Here is a 13,715-nt window from a genome sequence, read left to right on the forward strand (position 1 = left end):
TTTTCACAATGGTACTGTCAAATGTACATCTGCATCCCAACTCAAGCTCTTGCTACTCTGAACTCAAGCTCCTGTTCTAATGTGCATTTCTAAGAGACAAAACTTGGAATATTACATGTTCAGTGCTACCAAATCAGGTGCTGGTGCCACTGCTCTCCAATGTTAGTCTGGAGCACTGATAATATAAATTGTACTGTAAAATGTTACTGTAATTTGAAATTTTGTCTGTTTAATTGTAAATGAAATATATAGCTTTTAGTAGAGCTTTCGTTTTTTTTTTTTCGTTTTTTTCCTTTTAGTTTTAGTATGGGAAGTCGTGAACCTAATGGTTAGAGAGTCGGACTCGTAATCCAAAGGTTGCGGGTTCGAGTCTCGGGCTGGCAGGGATTGTAGGTGGGGGGAGTGAATGTCCAGCGCTCTCTCCACCCTCAATACCACGACTGAGGTGAGACCCTTGAGCAAGGCACCGAACCCCCAACTGCTCCCCCGGCGCTGCACTGCTCCGGGTGTGTGTTCACGGTGTGTGTGTGTTCACTGCTGTGTGTGTGCACTTTGGATGGGTTAAATGCAGAGCACGAATTCTGAGTATGGGTCACCATACTTGGCCGTATGTCACGTCACTTGTTCACTTGTTCCTTAGTATAACATCATTATACCATGCATAATTTAACTTTGTTGTTGTTTAATAAAGAAGAAACCAGACCAATGTATAGTTGACATTTGAGGCTCAATGCTATAGAAAAGCAATAAAAGTTCAGGAAGAGTGTTTTCAGCCTTTTTTAAATACATATTTTATATAAAAATATGGCATGCCGCTTCAAACAATGGCATAAATCTGTTCAAAATAATCTTTATTAATAATCACAATTACAATCTCAACGGACACACACACACACACACAGTGCTCAGTTCTGACTTCATGACTCTACTGATTCACATGGTTAGAATTAATCCTGCTCATATTTAATAACTGAGATGTGTTTGATGATGACACCATTTGAGAGCATTTAAGTACTTAATGTGCCGCAGATCCTGTCACAGAAAGTAGAAAGGGAATCTGCGACGTCCCATCTGGAAGCCTCATCATGATCTTCAGTAGTTCCTGAAATCACGTCTCATGACAGGAAACACTTCTAAGTAACCGCATCATTGAAGATAGTATTTTATAAATGAGAATTCACTTTCATACAGAATGCTTAACCAAAACTGGAAGTGGACATTTTTCACAACATTTTTGTGGTTATAAGATAAGAATAGTCGGGCTGTCCTTATATGAACTTTTCTATTTGATAGTTTTTAGTTTCTATGTTTTTGTGTCTTTGACCTGACTATGATTTGTGGTGGACATTATGTTGAGTTGCTCAGAGCCCCAGTGAATCTCTTGGTGGTGAAGAGCATAGTGCACTAGTATATGCAGGAGGCGCACCACAGCTGTAGACCATCGAGGTGTTATTGGCCCTATCAGTGTGATGTTATGAGACTTTAAAGTGTCTGTGTTTACCAGTTAACCCCTTGTGTTGTTGAGAAATTTGAGTGGGAAGTTTCATGTACAAAGCGTTTTCAGTGTTCTCAATTCTGAAGAGCTGAAGTTGCATTCTTAGTTTTACTTTTAGTGAGCAAGTTGATTCTCTTCACAGCTGATTACAGTGGTGTGTCCATGGGCATTTAAACAGGCAACAGAATATGCAGTTAAATTTGATTATATGGTTATTAGATATCATAATTTTCATGTGCAAAATTTAAAAAAAATATTTTATTATATCTATTTTTATTTCATATTATCATTAGCCTATTATTATTTTTATTGTATTATACAGTGCCCTCCAAAATATTGGAACAGTAAAGACAAAATTGCTCTGTTGGCTGTGGAGTCAAGACACTTACAAATATGATTAAAAGATGAATATGAGACAAAACTACAAAATGTCACATTTTATGGTCACTGTGCACACACGATGATGAACACGAGACGAGGATGAAACTCAAAATAACGGTCTTTTAACCTTAATCTTGAAGACATAAGGGCAGGGCAAGGCAAGGCTGACACAGACAGGAACACCAGGGAGTAAAGAGTAGACCAGACGAAATCTAACAGAACAGACAGGACTTAAATACAAGGGATAATCATAGATAATTAGACAAACACGGCTGGACAAGAATTAACTAATGATCACATTAAACAAGGACAGGAAACAAAGCAAATATGTAAACAAGAGGCGGGAACACATGACACACACGACAGAGGACTGACATCACACAGATGTTTTACCAGCTAAGAAGTTCAGCACTTTTAGAGTTTCATCCCTCTATCTGATGTGAGCATAAGTATTGGAACCGTTGCCTCACAGGTCTTTCTAAGTGATCAGCTGTGTCCTGTTGCATTAATTCTTCAGATATTAAAAGCAGGGAATGTATCGTATCAGTTATATCCATTACTTCTGCATTCTGCATCAATGATGACACACACAAACCAGGATGAAGATGAGGGAGCTGACTTTGAGAGAAAAGCAAGAAATTTGGATGCTAAAAGAAAAGAGGAAGTCAGTTAGAGCTCTAGCAAAAACAAAGGACATGGAGAAATAATGAGTTTGGAAACAACAAGTAACCAACAACTACCCGATCAGCTGAGAAAACAACAGTAGTTGATGACAGACAAATCATAAAAGCTGTGAAAACGAACCCTAAAAGACGTGTCTGTAAAATCACCAACAACTTCCAGAAAGCTGGGGTGATGCTCTGACAATCTACTGTCCTCAGGAGACTTTGACACACAATTACAGATGCTGCACAGCAAGATGCAAACCTCTGACCAGCACCATAAATAGAAAGGCAAGATTAGAGTTTGCAAAAAAGCACAAAGGTGAGCAAGAAGAGTTTTGGAACGGTGTTTATGGACCGATGAGACAAAGAGGAACATTTATCTATGTGATGGGAAAGCAAAAATGTGGAGAAAAAAAGGGAAGTGCAAATGATCCCAAGCATACAGCCTCATCTGTAAAGCATGGTGGAGGTGGTGTCATGGCATGGGCATGCACGGCTGTCTCTGGAACAGGCCCTCTCAAATTTACTTAATGTATGATGACAGTAGCAGAATGAATTTGGAAGGGTACAAAACCATCTTGCCTACCAATATTCAAGAAAACGCCTCCAGATTCATTGGGAAGTGCTTCATATTGCATCAGGACAATGACCCAAAACACCCTGCCAGTTCAGTCAAGGAATTTATAAGGGCAAAGAAATGGAAAGTCTCAGATTGCCCAAGTCAATCTCCAGATTTAAATCCGATTGAACATGAATTTCACCAGCTGAAGAGGAGAGTAAAGGCAGAAACTCCCCAAAACAAGCAACAATTGGAATTGGCTGCATTAAAGGCTCGGAATTATAATATTATTTATTTATTTATTTTAGTTTTATTTATTATAATGATTTTATGTATTATATTTAATAGCCTAGATCCTGAATGGTTTGGAATGGGGATTGTTTGTGTTTCTTATGTAAACATCTGGTGGGGGATGGTGTGGCAGTTCACTAGTACCTCGACCTCAGTCTCTTTCTGTGTTGTGGTGGATGGGACATTTGTGTTTTGTGGATTTGCTTTGTTGTGATTGCCTGGTTCAGGTTACTGGTTAGGTTTGGGAGATTAGGTGTCAGCGCTATGAATGGAGGACAGCATTTTCTCACACTCCATTTTGTCTTGCTCATTGCCAGGAGAGTTGCCTGAGAACAGCCCTGACCTCCTGTAGATCTCCACTTTCGTTCCCAGCAATCTTTTGGTTAGAGTAAACTGTTACTGTTAATAAATTTAAAGTTGGAAATCCCTCTGGACTTGTGACACCTTTTGCGGCTGAGGTTCCTCTGTTTCTTTCTTGTATTGTACACCGTTTCAAGGAATAAGAGGAACAGTAGCTTCGAGAGTTTGTGTTGATGTGGTTTTGTAAGACACACGGAAATTCACCCATAAACCCAGTACTTTATCATTTACATGTGATTGTGATGTCATTTTCTTCAATCTGTTAGTCATTCTTCCAGGTTTGTCATTGGGCCTGGGTTTTTAACCAGGTGGTCCATGGGGGGGGGTCCATAGATAAATATATACAAAACATAAGATTTTATAAAAATAAAAAAAAATCTGCATTATAATATATTGTATTATATTTATTATAGTATATTATCAAATTAATATCTAAATATGGTTCAGTTACGATCTGTTCAATATTATAGAAGGTTATTATATTATAGAAAGATTAAGGAAATTAATCAATTTTCTTCAAATGTCGTGCAAGGGGGTCTATAGGCAGATTATATTTAAAAAAATATATAAAAAAACATTTTTGCAATAATATTATATTATAATTAGTGCTGTCAAATAATTAATCGTGATTAATCACATCCAAAATAAAAGTTTTTGTTTACATAATATATAAAATATGTTTATATTTTAAATATATTTATTTATCATATAAATTATATGAATATAAATACATGTAAATATTTTCAAAATATATACTGTATGTGTGTGTATTTATATATATATATATATATATATATATATATATATATATATATATATACACAGAACACACACATATATTATGCAAACAAAAACTTTTATTTTGTTTGCAATTAATCGTGATTAATCGTTTGACAGCACTAGTATTATATTATTAATATGTAAATTTATATTATTTTAAAATGTATATCTAAATGGGTTACAGTAATGTTCTGTTAAGTATTAAAGAATTATGTTTGTTATTGTCATTATTAAGTGAGAAAATTGTATTTTTTATTGGGGGTCCCTGAGTGGGTTGAGGGCCTGGATGGATTGTCCCTGTTGTCTGTAAAGATTAATCTAGTCCTAGTTTTAGTGTCCCTCTCTCTCTCTCTCTCTCTCTCTCTCTCTCTCTCTCTCTCTCTCATAATATATTCAAAGATACCAAGACCTTGCCTTGATATTTCATAAGATAAACATCTCCACAGACCTTAGATCAGCAATGAGGGAAGTGTACAGGTTTTGGTCACATCCTTGGTGGTGGAAAAAGTGTCATGACTTATTGAATTAGTTCTTCAGAGGTTTACATTGAGCTCTATCCAGATGACTTTGGCCTGAGCAGCCTAAACGGGTCTCACTCAGTAGGTTCGGTTTTCAGATTTGTTGTACAGAAGATATTGTTGTGAAAAAGTGTGAGTATTTTATTGTCTTCACCAGTCTTCGTGTAATATTCAAATTCCTTGTGTTTAATGCAGTGAAGCAGGGCTTTTTTTAGCAAGGAAAAAATGGTTGGAAAGTTTTAACATTTTACTGTTTTAATATTGACTGTACAAGGTTCAACACACTTTTCCCGAAAAATATTTGGAAGAATGAGAGGAAAAAAGCTTCAGCAGGCCAGTGTGACGTTCAGTAAGAGCTATCGTTTCCCATTCAAACTTACAGTCCACTATATCTGGCAGGGTTCGTGTGCATTCCTCAGGTCCTACGTTGATGCTCGGTGCCTGGGGACCTATTAGGTAGAGCTCAGTAGCTGAAAGGGGGAGACGGTCAGATGGGGAGACGGTGTGTGTCTGGCGCTCTAGTCGACTATGCTGACATATGCTAGATCCATTGAAAGGATACGAGATCCCAGACTTCCCCCTCATTCTTCCTGTACTACAGTAGGCTGCCGTTTAAACTCATAAAATGGAGTCAGGGTGTAAACTCTACCTGTTGACTTTGTAGTCAAATAGCCGTTTAGATCAGTTTGTAAACCAATCTTATTGGCTTTAGTTTAAATTATATTAAACTTGTAGGTTTAAGTGGGCTTTAGAGGAGTTTATGTTGGATGTCTCCCAGAGTCTAGTCTCAGGCATGGGAGCAGACGCTTGGAGATGTGCATGGGCGAAAAACATATTTGCATTGTTTGTGTTTATAAATGCAGCTAAGAATTTTTGCTCACATGAACTCCCACTGCCCTCAGAGCGGACGGAGAACCAGCCAAATAAGGCTGTAAAAGTGTGTGGCCCTCTTTTAAATACATAAAAATAAATAAATATATGCATGTTATTCTGAATAGTAATATTTAATAGAATACAGAGCTTTTTTATTTATTTTAAATTTTGTAAATATATTTAATAATAATGGCTATTATTTTTTTTATTTAAATGAATAAATAAATAATATTGTTTCACTCAGAAAAAGTACATATTTCCATCATATTACTGAAATGAAAATTGCACAAATTTCATGTTTACTGAAGAGTTTATATTGGTATTTCTGGCTGTGTGACAAGTCATAAACTGGAGACCACTTTTCCACATGAGAAAGCACAGATTGGGTTGCTTTTCTTTTGCTTCTCTCTGTATGTTGTCTTCCTGTCTGACCTGTGCTCTCTGTCACGTGTGATGTTTTGTGAAGAGGGCTATGCGTGACTGGGGTCTGTTCTCCCCTTCTCTTTTCTGTCTCTTGAGCTCTTCACTTCTCTTCATTCTCTGCAATCTGATACCCAACAACAAATCAAGCTACTGTTCTCTTAAGACACATCTCTCTCTCCCCTTTTTCCCTGTCCCGCTCCCTCTTCAGCCAAACATCTCAATTTCTAAAGGTTATTTTCCCAACTCCCCCTGTAATTTGTAGCACAGTCTTTGCTCACTTTCAGTGTAAGTAATTCACGTGGTTCATCTCGTCATGTGTATTTCCATTTCCCACGCTTCTGTTCCTCTTTTTATTAATTCATTTTGTCTTATTAGGAAAGAGTTACATAAAAAATGCATGTTCCCAGAAACTAAAATACACTACATTTGAGTCATTTTTTACTTTAGTATTAAATAGTAAACGTTCCTCAGTCTTAAATTTTTTAAATAGCCACAGTCTATTGTTCAACATAATCATTTGCAAAAAACTCAACATGCCAGAAAAAGGGAATGGCTCTTTGTTGTGTCTGCACAGTCACCCTTTCAGAAACTATAGTGGGATCAAACAGAAGCTCTTTTTGTCTCTGTGGTGGGTAGCGTCTCTCTTAATTTGGAAGTAAAGAGCTTTCTGGAGTTGATTTTTTACGTTTTATTTTCAGACAAGTATTTTCATCTCAGCCTCTTTTTAAAGTTGTCATGCCAGTAAAACAAGATTGGACTTTTGTGGGAAAGGTCTAATGAGATTTGCAAAATTAGATTAAGAATCACCAGTTAGCTAAACTTTTTGTTGTAGTGGAGTAGCCAGCAAGGTCTTTTGGAGAAGGTAGAACATGTGCTTTATTTTGTTTTGTTTTTGTTGTATTGCATTCATATTTTTGGACATGACCACCTTTTTATATTGTATAATGTTTGCAGACATTTCATAGTGAATGTGTGGGACTTTTTATGCCAAAATGAGATGTTCTTCCTTTCCAGGAATAGACAAAGTGCTTTGTGTGCCATCTTAGTGCTTAGGACTGAATTCAGTGTTTTGTTATTTCAGACGGTTTTTAGTGTGTCCTGGAGTGGACAGGCTAGTTTTTCTCCATAAATATCAAAATCTTCATAGTGTTTTCTTTGATCATACTTCAGTGGGTTTTCGCATTGACAGTTTCCCCTTTGATTCGAAGACGTTTTTTTTGTACTCAAGTTTCAGTTGATTGTTGTGGTGTTGCTCCAGAGGTTTAGCTAATAATATCTGTGCAGGAAGCTCTTGGGCCCTAAGAAAAACCCTCAGGGTAAATACTGCACAGCTGAATCCGAAAAGTGAATCTTAAACTTATTTGCTTAGACGTTCATTTCTGAAACAGAAAATAAAGAAGCCTAAATCTCAGAGAGCTACTGTAGATCAGATAAAGACTCATCTGAGCTCTTTGCAGCCACTGTTATCAGTGATGTGGCACCAGATCCTGGATCATCATGTGAAAGGAGAAGGAACCTCACTGTGCTCTAAGTGCCCTAATTACATATCAGACCAACAAATGGTCACTAGGCAGTCCCGGCAGCAGACATATGGCCAGATGCAACCTCTGACTCCTATTTTGAAGCTTCCAAGAAGACAGTTTTATTGTTCACAGGTTGCTCTTTCATAGCTCAGGAAACTGAAGCTCTTTAAAGGAAAACACTACCGTTTTTCCATATTCCAATATGTTCTTCCCACAACTTAGATGAGTTGATACGTACCTCTCCTGTCTCAGTGCGTGCACTTAATCGTTCTAGCGCGCGGCGCCACTATGCTAGCGTTTAGCTTAGCACCATTCATTCCTTAGGATCCAAACAGGGATGAATTTAGAAGCCACAAAATAAAACGTGGCGATTTTCTAAGCAGATACTTACTCGTGTAACTACTCATGTAACCGTCTTTAAATAGGAAAAATATGGAAGTGTTTGGTGGCTCCTAAATTCATCCCTGTTTGGATCCTAAGGAATGAATGGTGCTAAGCTAAACGCTAGCATAGTGACGCCGCGCGCTAGAGCGATTAAGTGCACGCACTGAGAAAGGAGAGGTACGTATCAACTCGTCTAAGTTGAGGGAAGAACATATTGGAATATAGAACAACGGTGGCGTTTTCCTTTAAGTATTAACTTCATGCCAGATGTTTCTCCTAAAATTGCTTATGAGAAGTAAAATTAAACAAATTAGGCCAGTGTTGATATATGTGTTTTTCAGGGCCGATGCCGATACAGATCAAAATAACCGATATTTTAAACCAATATATTTGTCTGGGGTAAAAATTTTAATTAATGTCAAAATTAAGAATAACAAGGGCTCTGACAAAACATTTCTGTAAATGCTTTTAAATTATTTTATTGGCAAATCGTTTTTTAAAACCAACCGATACCAATAACCATAAAAATGTTTACTATCGGCACCAAGAATCGGCCAGGCCGATAATCGGTTGACCCCTAATACAGTAGAATAGTGCTCTGAAATTAATGTAGATAGCAAAGTCCATATTTGAAAATTGATAAGAAAGGTTTGGATTCATATTGAAATCTGACTTTAAATTCCAGACGTGTATTGGCAAATATGAGTTTTTTCGAGATGTCTTCTTTAATATGGATATTTCTCAGAAGACAATCTGACAATCTCATTGCTGTCTAGAAGAAAAAATTAATAATGAGATTATATTTCATTCAGATGGGATTTGCTGTTGACATAAAAATGCAGTATAGCTGATATTTCCTCAGAGACTGCATGCTTTCATACTGGCTCAGAATGGATGATGGTATTTTTGTAGACATTACGCTCCTTTCTTCCTCAAAAACAATGGATGAGGTTTGTTGTGTGAAATGTTCGGAAGCAGTGAGCTCATTACAAAGAGCTGCCGTTTACGGCATGCTAACAAGTGTAGGAGGCACCCATTCCATCCTTGACATTTGAGTTGTAGAGAGTATAGAAAGAGAGAGAGAGAACTTCAACTGTTGACCAACCCAAAATCTATAAACTCAGTCAAAGAGAAGGGAATGGAGGGAAAATAGGGTGATAGAAAAGATGAACTAGGATAATTTATAGCCAAATTCATTACTATTATAAACATGACACATTCCTTCTGAAACTGTGGACATCTGGAATGCACAATGTTGGTCACAACTGGGGTAAAAAAAACATTGGAAGGAGGATTGTGGGAGGGAATGGTAATGCTTGAGATCTTCACAGACAGAGCCAAAAAACATTCTCCAGGGCCTCTTTTTACACGTTGTAATTTCTGCTTAAAAGTTGTTAGCGTTTGAGACATTACAAACCCTAGTCATCATAATTGGGATGTCTTCCAGTTGAATGTGGTTTCAAACAAAACAAATTTACAACATGGTCAGATGAGTCTGTCTGTTGTTGTATTAAATGCTGAAAGCTGAACTGGATTTATTAACTCAAAACTTTGTTATACATCAGTACTTCCTGCACTGCTATTTGCTACAGGTAAATCTAAAGCTCCATCGCAAACAAACAGCTGTGGACGTTTATTCTGAATAAACTCTTCTAAGCTTTAATTTAGTTTAGACTTTTGTCTATGATGAGATAAAGACTTTTACTAATGACGATTGTGTTCAAAACTTTGCCTCATTGCCATCAGGACTTTTGAGTGTTTCAAAATAATTGTTTTGCGAAGGAATTGGTTTATTTGATTCAAAGTTTAGAAAACATAATTCACTTATGACCTGATTCTTTTCATTCAGTTTGAATTAGTCTGATGAATCCTACACTGAATGCTGCAAAACTAAGGAAAACTGCAATGATACATACTGCATTCACCAGCCTTTCCCAGACATGTCACTGAATATGATTCATTTTTGACTTGTGGAAAGGCTTAATCACTTTACAGTGGAAATAAAATAAAACGCATTCTTTCAACACATACAATATTCACTTTCCACATATCGTAGACTTAATAGCACTGGAAAAATGTTTTGTTTATAATGATGTGGTCATGTAATTTCACTGAATTGATATGTTGCCTTGGCAGTAGGCTGTGAAGCTGTTGGCTTTTGGGGTGGATGATCACTCTAGCGTGGAGTGCAAAGACAAGGGTGATAGACAGATGCTCGGGTGGGTGTTGATATGGGTGTGAATGGTATCTTTAGCACTTCTAAAGCACTTCTTCCATCTTCAAAGGGAAACCCACTGAGAGGTTTGTGCCATATTGGGGGAATCTGCTGCCCGCTATCTGGAATCATAGCACAGAGTCTCATGTTAATAAAGAGAGCTACAGTGTTTGATACAGCTCACACCCCACACCTGACTCGGTGTGTGTTCCACTATTAAAGAGATTTAGAAGACAAATCACACACTGTTTGTAGTGCAAACATGACCTGATATCAGAGAGTAGTCTTGTTACAATGCAGTGCCCTGTCTATTAGAAGACGTGGCAGGAAGAAAAATGGTTTATATATCATTTGAACAATAGCATTATTATCATCATCATTTATATGGGAATCATGAGAATAAATGTCTCACTTTTACACTACCGTTTAAAAGTTTGGGTTCAGTAAGATTTTGTTTTTAATTTAATTTAAAGAAATTAATGTTTATTCATTAAAGTGATAATAAAAACATTTATAATGTGACAAAATATTTTCATTTTTGTTAAAAACTGTTCTGTTGAACTTTCTATACATTAAAGAATCCTGAAAAAAAAAAATGTTTCACTGTTTCCACAAAAATATTAGGCAGGACATCTGATCATGTGACACTGACGTTTGGAGTAATGGCTCCTGAAACTTCAGCTTTGCCGTCGCAGGAATAAATTACATTTTAAAATATATATTAAAACCAAACATTTATTTTTAAATTGCAATAATATTTCAAATTTGACTGTATTAAAAAATTTCTGACCACAAACTATTGAACAACAGCATTTATGAGCATAAAAGTCTGTTTTTGTGGTGCTTGTCCAGGATATTTGATAGCTCAAGTTAACAAACTTCAGGTGACAGAGTTACATTTAGATGTCTGTGCCTATTTATGAAAGTTGCTAGAAACATGCAGACTGTGCAAGTACGATTCTCTCGCACATTGTGTGCAATGCACAAAATCGAGTTTATGTGGAAGTGTCTGTGTTTCGTAATTGTGTATTTCCATCAACTTTAGCACATAAGTCATACTTCAACTAATGCAGTTTGCTTTCTGGCAACACCCCAGTAAACAATTACACACTGCAAACCACTCAGAACACCTTAGCAACTGCCTAGCACAGCAACACACTGGCAATCACCCACAATTGTGGCTGTGAGTTTTGCAAAGGCAGTTTCCTTCAGAAAATATAAAAATATAGTTTGAAATGTAGAATTTAATAAAAAGATTAGTTTAAAATCATATTCAGTCATCAAGCAAAGATTTGCTTGATGACTGAAGAAAAATACGATTTCAAACAGGATATAAGAAGTCAGTACAGGACGTGAGGTCATAGGCTGCAGGGTTTCTCGTGTCAGACAAGAAACCGCTGTGACCCAAAGAAAACGAGCACAGACGTCTCTGCAAGGTCGTTGCCATGGATACATGGAGGAATATATGACTTCCTGTGTGTTCTGATGCGAAAGCACTCTCTTGTTTTTCAGAACTCTATGAACCTGCCCCCAGATAAAGCACGTCTTCTCCGGCAGTATGATAATGAGAAGAAGTGGGACCTCATCTGTGACCAGGTACAGCCTCCACAATCACCCACTATTATGTCACACACTTGCCTCTGTTAAGCAGTCCAGATGAATGGTGTTGTTGACATGACATTTCAAAAAATATATTATTACAGTATATATATTACATTATACAATATATTATTACATTATTATTAATAAGTTAAAGTGATAGAAATTAAAATTCCAAAAATTTAATTTCCAAAAATGAAAATTCTGTCATTAATTACTCTCCCTCATGTTGTTCCAAACCTGTAAAACCTTTGTTCATCTACAGAACACAAATGAAGATATTTTTGATGAAATCCGGGAGCTTTCTGACCCCGCATAGACAGCAATGCAACTGACATGTTCAAGGCCCAGAAATGTAGTATGGACATCATTAGAATAGTCCTTGTGACATCGGTGGTTCAGCCTTAAAGGGTTACTCCACCCCAAAATTTTAATTTTGTCATTAATCACTTACACCCATGTCGTTCCAAACCCGTAAAAGCTTAGTTCGTCTTTGGAACACAAATTAAGATATTTTAGATGAAAACCGGGAGGCTTGTGACTGTCCCATTGTCATTGACTGCAAAGTAATTACCACTGTCAAGTCACAGAAAAGTATGAAAAGCATCGTCAATCTGAATTTTATGCGCTATTTTCATTCAAATCAAAGCATAAATACACGTAGAATAGCACATCCTTGTGTTGCGACTGATACAGAAGAGCTTTGCGTCCAGTGGATAGTCTCTAAAATGGCGCTACATTGACGCTGAGAGACAGAGAGGAGACGAATTGTTGAAAAAAATTTATTTTTATTTTCTTTGAAATACAAAAAGTATTCCCGTCGCATCATAAAATTCAGATTGAACCACTGATGGCAGATGGACTATCCTGACGATGCTTTTCATACTTTTCTAGGCCTTTTCTAGGACAGTGGTAATTACTTGGCAGTCAATGGGACAGTCACAAGCCTCCCGGTTTTCATCTAAAATATCTTAATTTGTGTTCCGAAGACGAACTAAACTTTTACGGATTTGGAACGACATGGGGATAAGTGATTAATGACAAAATTTTCATTTTGTGGTGGAGTAACTCTTTAATGCTATGAAGTTACGAGAATACTTTTTTGCGTAAAGAAAACAAAAATAATGACTTTAATCAACTATTCCTTCTCTTCCGTGTCAGTTTTTATGCACTTATATGAGAGTACCACAACGCATTAATTAATGACAAAATTTTGGGGTTAACTGTCACTTTAAGAGGAAGTTTTTGTCAGATGTGAATGATTTATCACACAGACTTCACACTTCACACAGACTTATCACACTTCTGTGGAGCTTTCTAGTAGTTGTATGGACTACTTTTTTGATAATTTTATAGTGATTTTACCCTCAGTCCCCATTCGTTTTATTGCAGTAAAATAGTGACCTGTGCAGTCTCCTTCTGACTTCATACTTTCATACAGGTTTAGAATAATATGAGAGTGAGTAAATGATGACAGAATTTCATTTTTAGAAAAACATGCATCAGTACAGTAAATTATGACTTTAAGTGCTACATTTCGTGCATGTTTTGTAAAACTTTATAAATGTCTAGTTGTGCATCTTGACAAATCTGTGCTGCTGAAAAAGGCAGTTCATAGTTACAACAAAAAATAGTTGAAGAATAATGTC

General features: G+C 36.7%; 1 protein-coding gene across 6 annotated transcripts in view; it reads left to right on the plus strand.

Moving 5' to 3' along the window:
• LOC306859921 (formin-like protein 3) overlaps positions 1-13,715 on the plus strand; it is a 45,133-nt gene that overhangs the window by 7,573 nt on the left and 23,845 nt on the right. For all 6 annotated transcript variants that reach the window (XM_079401328.1, XM_079401329.1, XM_079401330.1 and 3 more), the window contains exon 2: positions 11,980-12,063. In XM_079401328.1, coding sequence (XP_079257454.1) covers positions 11,980-12,063 — 84 coding nt within the window. The remainder of the gene's footprint in view (positions 1-11,979; positions 12,064-13,715) is intronic.

Source organism: Barbus barbus (assembly GCF_936440315.1).
Source record: "Barbus barbus genome assembly, chromosome: 40".
Taxonomy (NCBI): Eukaryota; Metazoa; Chordata; class Actinopteri; order Cypriniformes; family Cyprinidae; genus Barbus; species Barbus barbus.